General features: G+C 41.2%; 1 protein-coding gene across 2 annotated transcripts in view; it reads right to left on the reverse strand.

Annotated features, from left to right (window-relative positions):
* LOC147310071 (SLIT-ROBO Rho GTPase-activating protein 1-like) overlaps nucleotides 1–14,310 on the reverse strand; it is a 40,660-nt gene extending 26,350 nt beyond the window's left edge. For both annotated transcript variants that reach the window (XM_086268777.1, XM_086268776.1), the window contains exon 1: nucleotides 13,743–14,310. In XM_086268777.1, coding sequence (XP_086124903.1) covers nucleotides 13,743–13,809 — 67 coding nt within the window. In that variant the 5' untranslated portion in view covers nucleotides 13,810–14,310. The remainder of the gene's footprint in view (nucleotides 1–13,742) is intronic.
* Nucleotides 14,311–19,679: the final 5,369 nt, after the last annotated feature.

Consider the following 19,679-nt stretch of genomic DNA (forward strand, 5'->3'; position numbering starts at 1 on the left):
ATTTCATCTTGGATTTCCAGGAGATTGCTTGTAGTTGTGGTTGTCCTCAAAATCATTCAGCTGCCTCTGCAACAGTTCTTTCAGCACTGTTTGCTGAACGCTCTCTTTAAAAGTGGGACTCACTGGAGAGGCAGCTCGTTATTGCTTTATTGTTTATTTGCCACAAACTGGGCCTGTATTTGCAGAGGAACGCCTTTTATATGTTATTAATGTTATTAAGAGAACACAGATTTCTCCTGCAGTGAAAGAACAAAGTCTATCGCTTAGGCGACCGCTACAGTCAAGATAATGAGTTTAATTGATAGGTCTGGTTCTGGTTTAACATGCTAAACTGCAGCATTGATTAACTTTAATTAACATTGCTTAATTTTCCTATTCTTCCTCATCTTCACTCTCTTTGTCTGTTCTACCTCGTGCAACTGCTGATGAAGATGATGACCATTTTTCCTCTGAGGAGTCACCTTGGACGACATCCTGTGACCGCATTAAAATCATTATACCTAAAAACCCACATTGCAAGCACACACAAACACACACTTTGAGTCCTACAGCGTGGTAAAGCCTGGCTGCATGCTTCACTGCTCGTGCCATTTCAGAGCTCGATCAATCTGCAGCAGCAGGAAGAGCGAGCACAGAATACACAGTAACTCCACCTGTCTCTCTCACACACACAAAACACACACACCAATCCCAGGGCTCTCTATCCACTCCAATACCTGTTGTCTTGGCAACCACACACTGTGTGTGAACCATGTGATGAGGAAGGTGAAGACAAGAGCTTGCATCTGCCGCATCGACACACACACACACACACACACACACACACACACACACACACACACACACACACACACACACACACACACACACAGGGGTGGAGAGTTTTATAGACTGACCATTTTTCTGTGGAAATCCATAAAAACATGTGCAGCAAGCAGTGTGTGTGTGTGTGTGTGTGTGTGTGTGTGTATTGATTCTGGCATTGTTTGATGTTGTTTGCTTACTAATTTAAAATGGCTGCCATCTCACGCTGCTCTCACACATTGTGTTGAGCCGCAACAATTTCATATGAATGAATGTCTGCTCCACTGCTCCGAAGCTGCTTCACATCTTACCCCGGGCAGGGGGGAGAACACTCTGTTCTGATTGGCCCGATGGATCAGCGGTTTAATTACTTCTGTAAGTTGGTGTCGATGCCACGTTCACTATGTGTCCTTTAAACGCTAATTATGAGCAGCCAAGTGGAGAAGAAAGGTCTCTAATGTGCTATTCCGGGTCTAAGACATCGGAAGTGTGGCGACGGGGAAACAAGCTGCTACTGAAAACCATAAATGGTTTCATAATAATAACAACATATTAGATTCTGGTCTGTTATGTGGATTCATGTCTGGCTCCAGAAGGGGGCCACAATTTCCTGCTTCCAGATGATTTTATCCAGCACTAGATTTCAGAATTTCACTTTCACGGAGGTTTTTTCAAATGGAATTCCAGGATTTCTGGGCAATGAGGGGAGATCCAGGAAGTGTTGGAGGAATTATACATCTATCCTGGACTGGAAACAGGAAGAAGCAGATGTGGATTATGCTGAAGAGAATATTTTAGGAAGCCTGCTGCCATTATAACTTTGGATATGTGGAAGATCATATGATGCTAAGACTCATATCAGATTATCTATGCTAATCTTGGGTTCCTGGTTTCAAAAATAATGTCTATTTTGTTCCATCATGTCACATTTTTTCACAAGTGGCAATTCTAAACACGGGCCAGATTTCACTAGCTGGGACTACATTCTCATTTTAGGTTTGACAGCATTTCTAGTAGGTGATGGCAGATGGCTTGAATAGAGACTGAGGTTTGGGGGAGGCCTCAGAGGGGACTGGTAGTGTCTCCCAGGCCAGACAGATCCCCAGAGAGGGCATCCCCTAGAACAGGGGTTTCCAACTCCAGTCCTCGAGAGCTACTGTCCAGCAGCTTTTAAATGCATCTTTGTTCCGACACACCTGAATCAAATGAATGGCTTGTTACCAGGCCTTGTTGCCAAACTTGATGGCATGCTGAAGAGGTGATCCAATCATTTGACTCGGCTGTGTTGACAGTAGCTCTCGAGGACTGGAGTTGGACACCCCTGCCCTAGAACCAGTAATGCTTGTATGTTACAAAGGTTGAAGACTGTTCCAAAAAATATGACTGGCAGGCAGGCAGGTTTGATAAGCAACGATAAGCAATCATTTGCAATGAAAAGCAACCCGTGACCTTGATGGGGTGGTCAGGGATTCCACTGAGTGGCGCATGTGCTGGAAAAATTTGGAAGGAATGGCAGGAGAAGAGATCAGAAGAAATTCTGGACGATGACAGACATTGATAGAGGAATAGCGATGCGACTCAACTCTTAACAGAAACTCTGCTGCTGGGCGCATGCTGGGATTTTTGATGCTCCAGGTAATGACCCAACGGCTTGTGAAGAAATGTGAGTTTGTCTTGAAGTAGCTGTCCTGAATGACTGTGTCCAGGAGAGAGGGTTTAAGTGATGCTAGTGAAAGCATTTGAGAAGTGAAGGTATGCCTTGAGGAATTATGCACACTGTGGAGTCCGGATCTCCTAAAAAAGAGGCGCAGCTTTTATTTGTGTGAGAAAGCAAGAAAATAGGGAGCAATGGCAGAGAAACTGACAACGCAGTGCCAAGAAAAGTTTGCTGCTGTTTACTGGAAAGGAGGGATAGTGGAGCAACAAACTGGCAACCCGGTGCCAGTTTGCAAATGATGGACAGATGGCAGAGAAAGAGAAAGTTTGTCCCTCTCTCTTTTAGGACATGTTGTAACTGGGCTACTGTCCAGCCTGAAACCTTAATGGAAGGATATTTTCGAGTTTCGAGTTTGCCCTCTTTAAATCGAGTTTCGAGTTTGAGATTTGAATCTGCCAAAGGAAGGGACTGAGATACTTGGGTCGAGGCTTAGAAAAACCTCTTGGCTTCAGGGACCAAATTTTCTTTTCACAGACATCATGAGAAGGATATTCTTTCATTCTTTTAAATGGATTTCAGTTAAAGTAACATTTTTAAACTACAAGGTGGGCCATTTATATGGATACACCGTAATAAAATGGCAATGGTTGGTGATATTAAAGTCCTGTTTGTGGCACATTAGTATATGTGAGGGGGCAAACTCCTCAAGATGGGTGGTGACCATGGTGGCCATTTAGAAGTCGGCCATCTTGGATACAACTTTTGTTTTTTCAATAGGAAGAGGGCCATGTGACACATCAAACTTATTGGTAATGTCACAAGAAAAACAATGGTGTGCTTGGTTTCAACGTAACTTTATTCTTTCATGAGTTATTTACAAGTTTCTCTATGTTCACAGCCATTGACATGTCGAAGAGGTTAACACGTGAGGAGCAGAACGAAATTGTGTTGATATCGGGTGAATGCAGTAACCGGGTCATTGCAGCAGATTTCAATGCAAGACACCCTACGAGACCACCCATCTCCCATGCTACAGTTAGCAAACTGCTTGCTAAGTTTTGTGAAACTGGTTCCAAAATGTGGACGCAAGAAAGCCCACAGCGTAGCACTCGCCACATGTCACTGGAGAGTGGCATTAGTCGAACATCCCTTCGGCAGATATTAGCTACTCACAAATGGCACCCTTACAAACTCCAGCTACTGCAGCATCTCAACGAGTATGACCCAGATCCCAGAGAATAAAGTTACGTTGAAACCAAGCACACCATTGTTTTTCTTGTGACATTACCAATAAGTTTGATGTGTCACATGGCCCTCTTCCTATTGAAAAAACAAAAGTTGTATCCAAGATGGCCGACTTCTAAATGGCCACCATGGTCACCACCCATCTTGAGGAGTTTGCCCCCTCACATATACTAATGTGCCACAAACAGGACTTTAATATCACCAACCATTGCCATTTTATTACGGTGTATCCATATAAATGGCCCACCCTTTAGTGCCAAATCACAACAACAGTTCTCAAAGTGTTTTATATTGTAAGGTACAGACTCAACAATAATAAGAAAAACCCCAACAATCAAACGACCCCTTTGACCAGACACTTGGTGACAGTGGGAAGGGAAAACCCTCTATTAACAGGAAGAAACCGCAAGTGCAACCAGGCTCAGTTGAATAACTGCAGTCACTTTTCACCTGTGCTAGTTGGTCATTCTGTTCAGTTAAATGAAACCTTTGAAAATATACAACTATGCAGAGAAAAAAAGGGCAGTGTTAGTAGTTATTGTTTATTATGCTATTACACTGACCGGTTTGAAATTTACCATTTTTGAAACCTCAAACTTCATCATTCTTTTGAAAGCAGATGTGACAAACAAGGAGAAACCCAGCGACACTGCACGTTCACACAGCAGCAACTTGTTAATCATACACCTGCCCCACCATATGATTAGCAAGTCACTACCATATGAGTCACACCGTATGAGTCATACACCGCTTTACTCTATAAATGGGACCACATTTTACAAAAGGCACATCATTTTGTGTTCAATAAGACTTGAAACTAGACAGCACCAGTGTGTTTGATGGGCTACACTCCCATACATCCCACTATATTGCAACTGAAAGAAAAACAACTGGATTCTCGCCAGACTGAACATTTTTAAAGGATAGGACTTTTTATTTAGAGGTAAATGTAAGCTGATGCAGTATTTATTATTTATAACTGTTTTGTGCAGTCGTACATTGAAATGAGAACATACGACCATACAACCACATTTCTATCCACTGATTTATAGTAGTAATTATTAATGGCAACGACTGAAATATATAATTAGAAAAAAGGGGTTTTGTGAGTTTCAAGTGGTTGTTGGTAGCTAACTTTAAAAATATAGCCTTTTGAAATCAGATGATTCTTAGTGACAGTTTTATAAATAAAAAGCCAGATTTGATTTAAGAGCTCACAAACAGAGTGACCTTCACAATGTGATAATAAAATATTAAAATAATGTTATCCAACATCTAACTTTGAAAGTTTTAAATACTGCAATATTCAATTTATCCAACAATATTAAACTTTCATTATTTACTAGTTCAGGTACAGTACAAAGTAGGAAATGTTTAAGTTAAGGGTCTATAACATAAATAATATAGATATAAATATAATATCGACAATAAAAATCAAAACTTTTCTGTTATTTTTAAATGTTATCTTTAGTTATACACACTCACATATGTTATCACCATGCACACACTTTCTCGCTACTCCAACACCAAACACTGAAACATGATGCAGTAAATTTCTTTATTTCATTAATAAAACAAACTGTAGGAGGCTCTTTCTTTGCTCTTCTTGGAAATCCATTTCACACTTTCCACTGGGATTTCTGATGCCACATCAAAGAGTTCAAACGCTAACTCTGCCTCCAAAATGATGTGAGACTGCGTCTTTACACAAACGTGCATCAAAGGCAGTGATACGACCTTTTGTTGAGTTAAAGTCCTCCTTGGATTAAAACTTAACTGCAATCAAATTTAAATAATACAAATATTAAACAATATAAAGACGCATTCAAGATGAACTATCAATTATTTTTATTTCTGTTGTACCTTTTGTTGAGTCTGAAAGTCAAAATCAGAATCAGTCCAGCTAATTTAACTACAATTTGAACCTGGAATTTTATTGCTCATTTAAAGAATAATTTTTAAACATATACATAATTTTATATGTTCATATTTTTCTAAATCCCACATTCCCCTCTGCAGTCCATCTCAAGCTTTTTACATGAAATTTATTCATGGTCACCTGATTTGCTAGAGGCACGGCCAAATTTTATAAATTCAGTTTTGATCAACACGTGTACAGAAGCCCTCTGCTGCACAGCTGAGGCACCTGCAGAATATTTCAGGATTATGTCAAAGTGACTCGATCAGTTAAGAATTGATTAAAACAAGAGGAGCTAAGGTGTTAAATTTTAGCTGTGCACAACCTTTAGCAGCTAACATCTTCGTATAGTCTTCTGTGTTACACTTCTGCTCTCCTGCTTTGCTTGTTTTCTACTCCAGTCACCTGCCTGCAGTCATATGACGTCCTGCTGTGACGAGCAACTTCAATGCCACGCAGTCTCAAGGAAGAAGACCTTACAATGTAGAACATGGCAACTTTCCACATTTTCAATTCCAAACTCTCCTTTTGCTTTATACATCTATTAACAGAGTTCTTCTACTGCAAACGAACATTGAGGCAATTTACAGTAAATTCCAGGATTCCAACCCTGCAATCCAATCCATGTAAGATTTATTTTCTAAACGATAACTGTACTTGTTTTTGTGAAAAATGTCTGATATGTGTTTGAAATGGCGGCAGAGCACATTGTCTGCTAATCAGAAGGTTGCTGGTTTCATTCCTGTTAGATAGACCGCAAGCATAGAAAAAAGTGCTTGTATGAATGTGTGTGAATGAGCTTCAAGGGCTCACGCAGAGTAGAAGAGCCACTTATAAACAGAAATAAATAAAAAAAGTATCTAAATTCAACATTGGTTTTGTAAGTAATGAAAATTGTTAACTAATCTGTTACACTACTTATTATATTCCTTTCACAGTACTCTGTAATGTGACCTGAAATGCACTGTCACATAATCACCAGTTAAGAATATTAAACTAAAGCTACAGTCCCACACACTGACGTAAATCCGGATCCGAATGAGGACACACAGGATCTTTCGTTTCTTTGAACACAAAGCAAAGCTGAAAACTAGCCCAAAGACACTTCAAAGCGATCGCCACAGAGATTCTACCGTGGAAACAGAGACCGGTACAAATGGAGGCTGCAGGCCTGACTGCTCATCACTGCCTCTGTTATGCTTATTTTATGGTCCTGTGGTTGTTTCAGTCTGGGGAGGTTTTTGCCAACAGAGATAAGTTCACAAACACGCTCTGTGCCAGTCCTCCAGAATCCCAACTGCAAATTTCTCAACATGGATGAATGTAGTTGTTGGCAAGTGGGCAAGAAAAAGGAAAGGAGCGACAGTGGAGTTCACCAGGAATGTGAAACGCAGGAAATAAACACCAAAAATAAAAAAGTACAGCATGGAAATTTCAAACAGTGGCTAAAGAGGAGATTTTGTTTTTAACTGTTGCTCTCTGTATGTTATAACTTCGCTATTCTCCACGGCTGGCTTACAGACCAACAACAGCTGTAGCAAGAGTGGCCCACAGACCAGTCGCAGCACATAGTTCATATACTGCCTCCATCAACAACTCTCTGCAGGTAGACCGGCAGCCCTTAACTGCCAACACTAAAGCATAATTTAGCTGTTACCCGTTGAAGATCAGGCTCTGGCTGCAGGACTGGGGTCCGCATGCAATCCTTACATCACTCATGCTTTCAAGGCGACCCCCCCCCCCCTCCTTTTTTTCTTTTTTCAGCATAAGTAACAGCATAATTGTAACTGTAATGTGATTACTGAATTTAGAACAGTACCGTTACACTACCATGTTACTGAAAATGTAATATGACTACAGTAACGCATTACCGTGTAGTGCATTACACCCAACACTGTTAATCAATGAGCAAAAAAAGTGGGGCTATTATTTTGGTGATATTGCAAAATAAAAATCAACAAATCCAGATTTGTTCCAAAATTAATCAACATAAGACCAACTACATTAACCCTTTGCATTAAACCACATCAGTTAAGAACAACTTCTTTTAATATGTAGCAGTAACAGGAAGTGGGCCCCTTTTACGCTTGTGTGGAATGGTACTGATCAGTACTGTGAGGCAGTGAGGCTGCAAAAACAGCCGGACAATGGAAGGAAATTTTGGAAAAAAATGACGGACGTTTCTGAAAAACTGCAGAGAACAATTTAAGGTAATAATAATTTTTTAAAAAGCCAGACAACCCTGAAGAAAAATCTTTAAAACCAGCCAATACCAAAGAAGAAGGTTGCTTGAAGAGAGTATGATAATTAGAAACATTCCCATCTCAGGTTATATCAGGCAACACTGAGTCTATTCAACAATGCAACACAAAGTTGTTTTACAAGCAAAGATTTAAAAGGAGGGTACAATCTGGTTTATTCTAAAGAGAAGAACACAAAGCCTTACTTTGTCTAATATGACAGGAAACTAAGTGTTGTTTGGATTATTTGCATTTTTGACTATAATCAGTAGATCTAAAAACCAAACACTTCGTGATGAATTAACAAAAATGTCCTAAAGAAGATGTCTGTGTTTCTGTCTGTTTGCTTTATAGGAATACAAAAATATGAGGCTTGCTTTTGCAGAAGAGAAGGAGGATTCAAACAGATCCACCGAGGAGGCGAGATTATATAAATGAAACTTCTTGGCTGGGATCACAGTCAACTGAGAGTGAAAGAGGATATCCGCCGTGCGTACCTTTTGATCTCTGAAATGCCTCTTCTTAGAAACCTCCTCGCGTGTCCTCGTAGCACCCCGACGACTAGACTCACCCTCTTTGATCAGACGAGCTACAGTCAGCGCAGAATAACGTAGTAAAACACTGACAAAGGGGAAAACATGCAGGAGTTACCTAGAGTGTAAAGAATTTGTCTTGTTAAATCTGTGGACTGATTTGATCTGAAAGCTCCCTGGAGCTCGTTTTATTCCTTTTGCACCGGGGATGGCGTGCTCGGGTCATGCACAGTCAGAGGTCAGAGCACAAAACCACAAAATAAGAATGAAGTGAATGTATAATTATTGATACATCCATTTTATTTGTTCAAAGCGACCTTTATTAGAGTAATAGTCAATTTAAATGCTTCTTAATCGCATGAAAACTTTTACGTTTGTGCATCTACACACCATCAGCATCATCCTAAATTTAGATTACCTGCATCTCTGTTATGGAGTCCTGGATAAAGTTAAGTGAGATTAATTTTTAATCACCTTTGTTGCTCTGTGTTTGTGAGATTAGAGCATGGACGAGATCCCAAACGGCTGAGAATTGAAAAACAAATAAAGTAGAAAAAGACTGGTTTATGCACAAAAACCTGCCTTTTTAGTTAGTTTATTTAAAATTAGGACTTTGTGTCAAAGAACAGACCTGCATTGACCCACACAAGGCTGTCTTTGTCAACAAACAGAACAGAATACAACATATTTTATTAAAAATTCAAGTTTATGTTTGAACACTGAAAAAAATCTAAATCTACCAGTCGTCACAGTTTTATATGGAACAAAATGAAAAAGTACTGCATGTGCCTGCAAATGGTCATGTACAATATACAATAATAATAATTTTAAAAATAAATCAGCCAAGTGAAATGACTCGTTTTAGAAAAAGGGGCTTTAAAAGATCTTCATATTTAAAACTGGGCCACAGTAGTCTGTAGGTTGGTAATGGCTTACGTACGTTAAAACGATCTCCAGGGGCTTTATTCAGAGTAACAGCCCTTCTCGGTTGGTCTCCTTTCTCATCCAGAAGAGTGTGTTCAGCTTTGGCGAACTGGGTGTTTAACTCACTAGGCTCAAAATGGAGAAAGAAGCTAACAAGTAAATCGAATAAACCCTACTGTGAAAGCTTTGGAAAAGTGATGTTGAAGTAAATTGGTGCATGTGTCTTGACTTAATTCTGTGGTTTCTCTCTACCAGCTTCTCAAACACTGAAGATTTGTTTTGTAACACAATAAAATGTGAACTATTTTGCACTCTGAGAATTTGCAATGCAATTTCACCATTCTATACATTTTAGAGACCAAATTACTCCTCTTTCTGTTTCCAGTTGGCTGACTTCCTCTTTCTTGTGTACTTCCTTAAAATGGCCGAAGACATCTTTCAGATGGTTGATGAGGCTTTATGAATTATTCTTCAAGAATTATTAATCATGGCGACTTTTATCTATCTTGACCCTTTCTTTGTTAATTTTATGGAGAAACCTTTTCTGTGCAAAAGTTGCATTCGCATGAGCTTTCATTATGTGCTTCTAAAATTGGAGGCACTCAGACTTGTTTCATGCATCTGTGCAGTAATGGCGACCTGGCAGTGAGAAGATCAGGCCAGCTTCAACAGGCGCAGTGAAACCCTCAAATGGCCTTTAGGGAGCTATTTGATTGATCATCATTCTGCAGCATGATAATGAGCCTCACCATCCAGCTAGTCATAAAGAACTGAACTACCTTCAGCTACAAAGAGTCCTACTACTGATTTTTCAGGCACTCATAAGCTATTTTCACACATGAACTCTGGAAAATGGCTGGACAATCTGGTCAATAAAGCCCAATGTTGTACACAAAACAGGACAGAGCCCACTTCATGCTGGTTCTCAATACTGGAAATGCTGAGCAGTTTCATTCCAGGCTGTTTTCCAGTCAAATACCTGCTCTATTCTTATTTTACTGCAACTGGACATCACAAGAACTTTGTGCAAGAGAGCTGGGAGGTCAAAAATGGTTTAATGTTCAAACGGACTGTTTAAGAACAGCTTTGGAGTAGGACTGGAATGGCACAAACAGACTGAAAGCTGAGTGTTGTGAGTTCTTTGTGTGAAAGATCCAGACACTAACAGTAAGAAACAAAAAAGAGCTAGAACGAGTAGTAGTACCATCGACATTCTTCTGCACTTTTATACTGTTGTGGTGAAATCTGGGAACCCATTGATTCAGTCTGGTTACTGAGCATCTTGGACTAATAGCCAGTGTTTCGGGACTTCCAGGGCATAAAGATCGCGATCCAACACACAAAGGTGTAAGCTCTACAAGTAGAAATTTTATTCTTTTGGAACATCAAGCGTGGACATCGCCTGTCTGGACCGAAACTTCCTGCCTGTTAATAGTTCAACTCTGAATGCAGAAAAATATTTTTAAAAGGGTTAAATCCTCATGTGATAGTTGGCAATGCTTTTGATATCTTTTGTCACCACATGGATAGCTTACCTGCATACACTGATATCTCGCTCAAGCAAATCAAGACAAACAGCTACAAATACGAAATTTCATGCATCATCTAGAAATTCTGCATATTCTTCCGATTATAGAGAGTAAGTGTAGTTCAAAAAGGGTAGGAGAAGGCAGGAGGAGGTTTACGACACCATCTGACCATGTGATGTGCAGCATCAGTGAGGTTGAGCCACCTTCATGTCACACTTAAAGGAACTGCTCGGCCATGAAAACCCATGCAATGAAGCTCCCGGCACACGTTTTTTTTGTTGCTGATGTTAATGTCAGAGAAGGCTTAAAACTGCGTAGTTATGGAGTCAGCACAACTCCGCTCTGTAACTTTACCTGGTCTACATGGCCTGAACTAAACAACGCAGAAGCACTGGAGATGCTTTGGCCCAAGGTGTACCCTGCCTCTTGTCTTATTACAGATTGGAGAGGATCTGGTCTTTAAGGACCCTGAACTGAATAAGAGCTTAAGAAAAATGGATGGTTCCTGTCCCTGGAGCTATTTGTACTAAAACTGCTATCTGGGTGGGGATCTCTAACCAACATATTGTCCCTATAAAGTAAACAACATGCTGCTAAAGCTGACATTTTAATACATTCATATCAGCAGTTTTGTATTTCAGACTTAGCTCTGTAGATACAGGAAAGTGGATGGTGCCAGAGTATTTACTGAAAGGTTTAAGATCTTTGCACAGATCAAAGAAATCTAATTCTTTAACAATATGCTGAACAGTTTTCTGCCTCTGCTGCCGTCTCTTCTATCGCACACTGCCCTGAAAATGCAGAGACAAAACTGCTGCAAGCCCTCTGTGCTGACCTGCCGAGCACCTTGAAAAGTGACTTTGTGCCATTATCCTTCAAACCATCCTCACGCTTGCCGTCCTATAAATACAGCATGTGTGAGCATGATGTCAGAAGAACAGGAAGCTCACGCCGTGGTTGTTACCACGACAACCAGGTTCAAGGACACAGGGGCAGAGTAGTGCTGGATCATCATTAAGAAATTCACACACAGATGAACGTACGTGCACGGTGATCGGGGCCTCTCATTTGGCACTTCAGAGCATTTAAAGTGAAGAGTCACTTCCTTCCCTCTTCTGTAATTATTCACCTGTCTGCCTGTCTGTATGTTGGTGTGTCTGTCCTGCAGGTATGCAGATGTGAAGTTACTAATCAGCTGCGCGCAGGCGCAGGCAAAAAAAAAAAAAAACCCCAAACTTGCAGCCGTTGCAGCAGGAAACACTTTATATCTGCCTCTCCTCTCCTCCTGCAGAGCTCCTTTTTTCCCTTTCCCCCTCCTTTTTCTCATTAAAACGTTCCTCATCTCGCTCGTTCAGCCAGAGGAAGCGTGACACGCTGGAGATGAGGTGACGGGGTGAGTGTGCTCAGTGCAGTTCCAAATATGTATTGTCAGCACTGTGCATAATCTCCACCACTACCTTTACATCAGGCTCAACTCACCTCAGTGAGTAGACCCCACCTCCCCAGCGGCAGCAGCCACCTCCTGTGTATACATTACACACCACCTCCTGCATCCACCAATCAGGAGGCAGAGCAGGGAGGCAGACTTGGAAAGCACATAGTTACAATGGTGGATCTATACGTTTGGCTCTCGGCAGGAGGCGACAGGGGCACCGAGATAGTCGGCCGTCCGGAGAAGGAGGAGCAGCAGGGGGCTTTATCAGAGCGGTCATTATGATGCAGGGCATCCCCGAGCGCGTTCTGGCAAGACGCCAAGGCGAGGGCACACAAACACAAGCAACCACAAACAACACACAGTCACACACACACACTCCACTCTTGGGGGCTGTAATGGCCACTCTCCATTAAATGTAATCACTCAAAGTCTGTGTCGATTCATTGGAAAAGGTATGAAACACACACACATACACACACACACACACACACACACACACACACACACACACACACACACAGGGCAGAGGCAGGATTCTTGAATGAAGGTGCTTGGATTTTGAACATTTCCAAAGATTCGGCATGTGATTGAGGTGAGAAAACATGAGCGGCTCCTTTTAAAGCGTGGGCGTAGGTGACAAGTGAAGATGGCAGCCTGAGTGTGAGGAGCCATGTGGAGCTGCACAAAAATGAGATGCTGCTGGCATTTTGCAGGCGTTTGAATGAGGCTGTTAAAAGGTCAGACATTTGGAGGTAAAGAGGAACACACACACAAACACACAGACGTAGACACAGGTGGATTTTGGCTGATCTCCCATCATCCACCCTGCTTCATGAAATGAAAATGAAGCAGCTTGTAAAGAGCTTTTCATAAAAGGTCATTTGACTCGCCCGCCCCATCGGAGCAGGGATGGAAGGAGGAAGAGGAGGAGAGGGGGTTGTCCCACAATCATGGAAACCACTATTTAAGAGTTTTTCCCAATCATCATCATCACCTGAGCGTGTCCCTGGGGTATCAGGTGCACACACACGCTGCTGCAGTCACAGTCTCAGAGGAATACAAATACCAGACAGCCACTTGCCTCAGATCTGAGCGTAAAACCACACACACACACACACACAGACAGTGGGTGAAAAAGATCAAGAGGATCTGCAGAATACATACACCCCTCTTCTTCCTCCTCCTCCTCCTCCTCCTCTCCCCCTCAGGCGCCATGCAGCACTCAGGATGAACCCAGAAATCCTGACGTCTCACGGTGAGGTGTCAGCTCCCCTACAAACACACCCTGCACGGGACTCAATGCATGAGCGGTGAACGTGCTGGCACACAGGTGTGTGTGTGTGAGAGAGAGTTTAACGTGAGCATGCAAAGGTGAGAGAAAAAAGGGTGGGTGTGACAGGGAGATTTAGGTGCAGATGCGCGTGGAGATGTTCACACATGACGAGAAATCAGCTTACCTTTCACATGGCTCTCGTATTCAGCAAGGATTTCTTTGTCCTTCTTGCTTTTGTTTGAGTTTGACATGTCGCCACAGCGCAGGTGACTGACCGGCAGGTAGACAGGAAGAAGAAGAAGAAAAAAAACACACAAGAAGAACAAGAAGAAAATTATTTCCCTCCGCGTGCACCGCCCGAGGCTTCACCCACAAACATGCTCGGATCCATCCAGTGCCGCAACAACACAGCCAGCAGTGGCCCCGCACCTCTCCACGCTGAGGAGCAGCAGCAGGAGGAGGAGGAGGAGGAGGAGGGGGGAATCACGCACACTCAGAGAGAAATTACCCACTCGTGACCGCAGACGCCGCCGCCGCCGCGAGGACGAACAACCAGCTGATTAAACTTGGAAAAAAAAGAAAAAAAAAAAAGAAGCCCGACTTCACCGCGTGCAATCACACTCGCGCGCGTGCACACGCATGCACCGGTCTGCAGGGAGGGAGGAGCGGGAACACGCCCACTAGGTAGACGTGCGCTGGACCACACACGCATACGCGCGCGCGCACACAGAGGGTCGAGTGTCCCTGTTTAAATGTTATCCTCACCCCGCCGTGACCGGCACGCGCAGACGCACCAGCCCTGCGCGCGTGCAGATAATTCCAATAAGGGGGGAAATAAATAAATAAATAAATGAAATGCCGGTGAGGAAATGGGTGTGTCCGCGCGGTAGGCGGAACCGGAGGCATGATTGACAGCTTCGGCGGCCAGTGAGTCAGAGAGAGAGAGAGAGAGTGTGTCCAGGAGCATCTGTTAAAGAAAATTACATTCAATTTTTTCATGTTTTATTTCTCCAATTCAGTAGTGCTAAATCACAACAACAGTTGCCTCTGGGTGATTAATATTGTAAGATAAACCCCCACAAAAATACAGAAAAAACCTCAACAATCAGATCAGTGAGCACATGGCCACAGAGGGAAGGAAAAACTCCCTTTTAACAGGAAGAAACCTCCAGCAAAACCAGGCTCAGGGAGGGGCAGGCATGTGCCGTGACCTCTTGGGGGTGTTTAATCTTTCTATTTAAAATGATGTAACAACAACAATAATAATGAGCTTATAGCACTCTGTAAACTCCAGAGAGCTTCACCAGCAGGATAAAACAAACACTGGAAGACAGTTAACTGTGGACAAAGTAACAGAAAAACACAGAAAAAGCAGTTTGAAGGAAGTCAAAACTCAAATAAAATCAGGAGGATCTTTAGCTTCCGACTGGGCCCCTGGAACAGACTAGAGACCTCTGCGGTCTGTACAGGTGCATCTGGCACTGAGAGGTCTTTGTTGTATACTGATAAGAGAAACCTGTCTAAAACACTACGTATCTCTGCAGTCACCGTCAAAAGAATTTCTAAGATGACAAATACATGAATGTATGATTCTTTGCAGGAGATCCACAGAGGAAGTAGCCAACAGGCTATAATTTCTGTTTTTAAACATAAGTAAAAAAAAAAAGACTTCACACTCTTTCTGCTGCATTTGGACTGTATGAATGGAGCAGCGTGATATCAGCTCAGACAGAAGCCGCACAGCCTTTTAAAACTGAGTTTATGGTTATTTGACGCCACCTGCTGGCTGTATTTGATAATGAGCTGCACCAACAGAAAGCGACTGTAAAAATAATTCTTGCAAGAATCAGCCAGTTGTCCCTTCATTTTGACTTGAGAGAGAAATCCACATAAACGTTGATTAAAAACGCAAGAATATACACTCTATACAATGTACAAGTACACTAGAATAACAAATCGGGTTTGGTGTGTTATTCATTTTATTTAATGTTCATCATGTTGATGTGCATGATGGATTTACTAATATTTAATTTTCGATTATTTAACACAACAAATAGCTTAAATAAAGCAAAAGAGCTCAATTAAACACAATAAAAAATCACAAAATAAAACTGCACCATAAGGAAAAATTTACAAAAGCGAAAGAAACACAATTAAATAGAAAATGCTACAAAGTTGAATACAGTACAATAAAGTGGCTCTTTTTCATGTTTTGCTGTTTTTGTACTTGTTTAATTAGCACTAGGTGGCAGCAGAGTGTCTCAGATCTGCTCTCTAACAGCTCCACAGTCGAACAAGAAACAAGAAGTCAGACCAGCACAGTCCTGAGGTTCACTCACTTTTTTTCAAAAAACTGACCTCCAAATGAAAACAAAATTTAAGTGAAAACAAAAATATTTCAGAACTGTGGGGTTTATTGACCAAATGGAGACACAGGACGATCCACAACATAAAACAAACAAGAAACAAACAGTTTTTCCAAGTATTGTTTTGTTCTTACATCTTCTACGTCTCCTAATCACTAAAAGTCATTTAAAGGTTGTTTGTGAACATTTTAAATTTCTGTGGTAGTTATGCCTCATTTATTGTTCCTGTTGTGGCTTTTTTTTTTACACCTCTGTGGTTGATTGACATGTGTTTTTGTTAGTAGTTTTGCATCTTTTTGCCATTGTTTCACATTACTCTTGTTATTTTGTGTGTTTCTTTTGTTTTCCTTCATCTTCATGTTGGCATTTTATGCTATTCAATTCAATTCAGGTTTATTTAGCCCCAAATCCCAGCACGAGTCACCTCAAGATGCTTACAAAGGTAGGGTAAAAAGCTTAAATTAGTGGAGAAAACCACAACAATCAGATGACCCCCTATGTGCAAGCACTTTGTGATGATGAGAAAGAAAAACTCCTTAAAAGGAAGAAACCCCCGACATAACCAGGCTCAGAATGGGCCAGCCATCCACCATGAACAGTTAGGGGTGAGGGGAAAAAGAAGAAAATAAAGGGAGACAGAACAAAACACAGACGAAGGGAGAGAGAAGTCAGGAAGGTAAAAAGTGAATGAACTAGTTTTTCATCATCACTCTAAGACAGGATGTTTCTAATTTTAGAGATATTGTGCAAATGGAAGACAGCAGTCTGACATATTTGTTTAATATGCACATTGAAGGACATATCCTGGTCAGAAATGACTCCAAGATTCCTCACAGCGTTACTGGAGGCCAAGGTAATGCCATCCAGAATAAGAATCTGATTAGATAGCATATTTCTTAGATTTTTAGGACAGAGTACAATAACCCCAATTAGGAAGTAGAAAATTAGAGGTTATCCAGGTCTTTATGTCATTAAGACATTCCTGCAGTTTAACTAATTGGTGTGTGTTATCTGGCTTCATGGATAAACAAAGTTGAGTGTCATCAGCATAGCAGTGAAAATGTATGGTATGCCGTTTAATGATACTGCCTAAGGGAAGCATGTATAATGTAAACAGAATTGGTCCTAGCACTGAACCCTGTGGAACTCCATAATTAACCTCAGTGTGTGAAGAGGACTCTCCATTTACATGAACAAATTGGAGTCTATTAGATAGATATGATACAAACCACTGCAGTGCAGTACCTGTAATACCTACAGCATGTTCTAATCGCTCTAATAGGATATTGTGGTCAACAGTACCGAACGCTGTACTGAGGTCTAGCAGGACAAGCACAGAGATGAGTCCACTGTCAGAGGCCATAAGAAGATCATTTGTAACCTTCACTAAAGCTGTTTCTGTGCTGTGATGAGCTCTGAAACCTGACTGAAACCCTTCAAATAAGTCTCTCCTTTGCAGATGATCTGTTAGCTGTTTGACAACTACTCTTTCGAGGATTTTTTAGATGAATATATTGTTGTGTGTCTTCTCTTTGATTTCGTGTCTTTTGTTTTTTGGTAGTTTTCCATCCATTTGCTGTGACATTCCATCATTATTACTAGTTTAACATCTTTTTGCCATTGTTTTGCATAACTCTGATAATTTTGTCTGTTTGTGATTGTTTTGTGCCCTTTCTAGTTGATGCTGTTGTGCATCTTTTTGCACGAGTTTCTCTTCTTTTCTGTTTTTATTTTGTGCATCGTCTTTAGTCTTTGCTTCTTTTGCGACTGTTTTTACATGTTTTATTTGTTTGTTTGTTTTAACATATCTTCCCTCCTTTTTTTTCCTTTGCATTTTTCTTTGATTTTGTGTGGCTATTTTGTCTGTTTTTGATTGTTTTGCACTCTTACTGACAGATGTTTTGAATCTTGTAGTGTTTGTTTGTGTGGGTGTGTGTTCCTGCCTTTCTGTGATTGCTTGAATCAGAAGAAACATCAACAATCAAACCAAAAAAAAGAAGAAAAAAACCACACACCACACATGGGGGTACTGGATAATGCCCCTGAGAATATACCTTCCTTGAACTATTGCTTTTAATCATTCTAAACTGTTTCCTCATTTTGTTTGATTCCTGCTTTAAATAACCCAGTTGATTGTATCAGCTGCCTCACTGTGGCACCAACATATGCATCGCATGCTCTTTGCATCCATTAAGAGCAGGGACCTAATGGTTGTGTTTGCTGTATAGCTTCCTGTTGCTCAGGCTTATCTGTGTTGGGCAGAAAAACACCAGTCAGGGTCTGCAGACCTGAAATAGATGCTCAGGGTCTCTATATTTATGCAATAAGTCCACAAGGACACAGAGTGTTAACCAAACTTTCTCCCTTCTTTTCTCACCTTGAGATTCAACAAAAAATTGCACTCACTCAAAGACCTCACTGCCTTTGGTTTCAGTTGAAATGTATTATTAACCGGATTGTGGAGCAATAAAGGTTATTCAAACGCCTGCCTCACTTTTGGCCTAAAAGATTCTTGCGGAAAAGACATGCTTGAGATTTCATCAAATCTCAAGACCTTAACCTTCGATGTCAGCTTGACTCAGAGTGTCTGTGGCTGAGCATAGAAACTCCACTTAGAGAGGTCGAGATGTGTCTGTGACTGTTCCTGGGTAAATGGTTTGGCACTTATATAACGCTTTTCTACGCTTACAACCAATCACACACACACACACACACACACACACACACACACACACACACACACACACACACACACACACACACACACACACACACACACACTTCTATACCTAAATGCCTCGTCTAACTTTCGTGCACACACTCAAACTTTGGTTCTGATTGGTAGACTTCCTGATCCACAGCTGCCCCTTGCTGCTTAAAATATATATGTCATCATACTGGTTCATAAATTGTCCTTCATTGTGAAAATCAAGAAACTCTGAGTGTAAAACTATTTGTCTGACTAATTCTCATAAATAAAATATCTCCTGAACAGGGAGAAGGAAGTCTGGCACGATCATCCCCTCACAGGCATGACGTGATCTGAAAGTTTTGCCTCTTTTTATATTTACTTTTCATCTATTTTTGTTGTTTTCTATGGTTTGATTATTCTTTTGCATCTTATTGTAGTTGTTTTGTATATCTTTATTCTTTTGTGTCGTACCCATTCATGTACTTACGTTTGCATCTTTTCAAAACAGCTAGCAGATAACGTAGCATTTCACTTTCTTGTCCAAATACGCTCACCCCTGGCTCCAATGAACTCCAATGAAACAACATTATTGTTATTATTGTTATAAGTTATAACTATTAAGCAATGCCATGACTCAGAAACACAAGGGATAATGGTGGTAATGTTTCACGTGTGTGTGTGTGTGTGTGTGTGTGCGGAGCTCATTTTTATGCAGGTGAGATGCCTGCTCATTTCCTTTTTCACAAAGCCACTGATGTTTTATGTGACCTGCCACTGTAAGCTGCTTAACTCCTGCACACACAATTCACTCGGTCCACACATTGTTCTTTCTCTTATATATCAGCTTTTAAAATATTTTGTTGTGAGATAAACTCTCTGACACCACTTCCCTCTGGTGTTCTGCAGTCAGTGCAGAAAACAAGATAAAAATCTGAACCTTTCTTCTTCTTTTTTTTTTTACCATGAATACTCCCACCTACACACAAGCCCTAACGTGAGCTGTGCAAAAGAGGAAAATGAACAATTAATTTCAGAACAGAAGCAAGGAGACCAAAGACGACAG

Source organism: Aulonocara sp. 'chitande type north' Nkhata Bay, linkage group LG17 (assembly GCF_057382095.1).
Source record: "Aulonocara sp. 'chitande type north' Nkhata Bay isolate Kocher_YH1m ecotype deep benthic linkage group LG17, A_spYH_male_GT1.1, whole genome shotgun sequence".
NCBI lineage: Eukaryota > Metazoa > Chordata > Actinopteri > Cichliformes > Cichlidae > Aulonocara > Aulonocara sp. 'chitande type north' Nkhata Bay.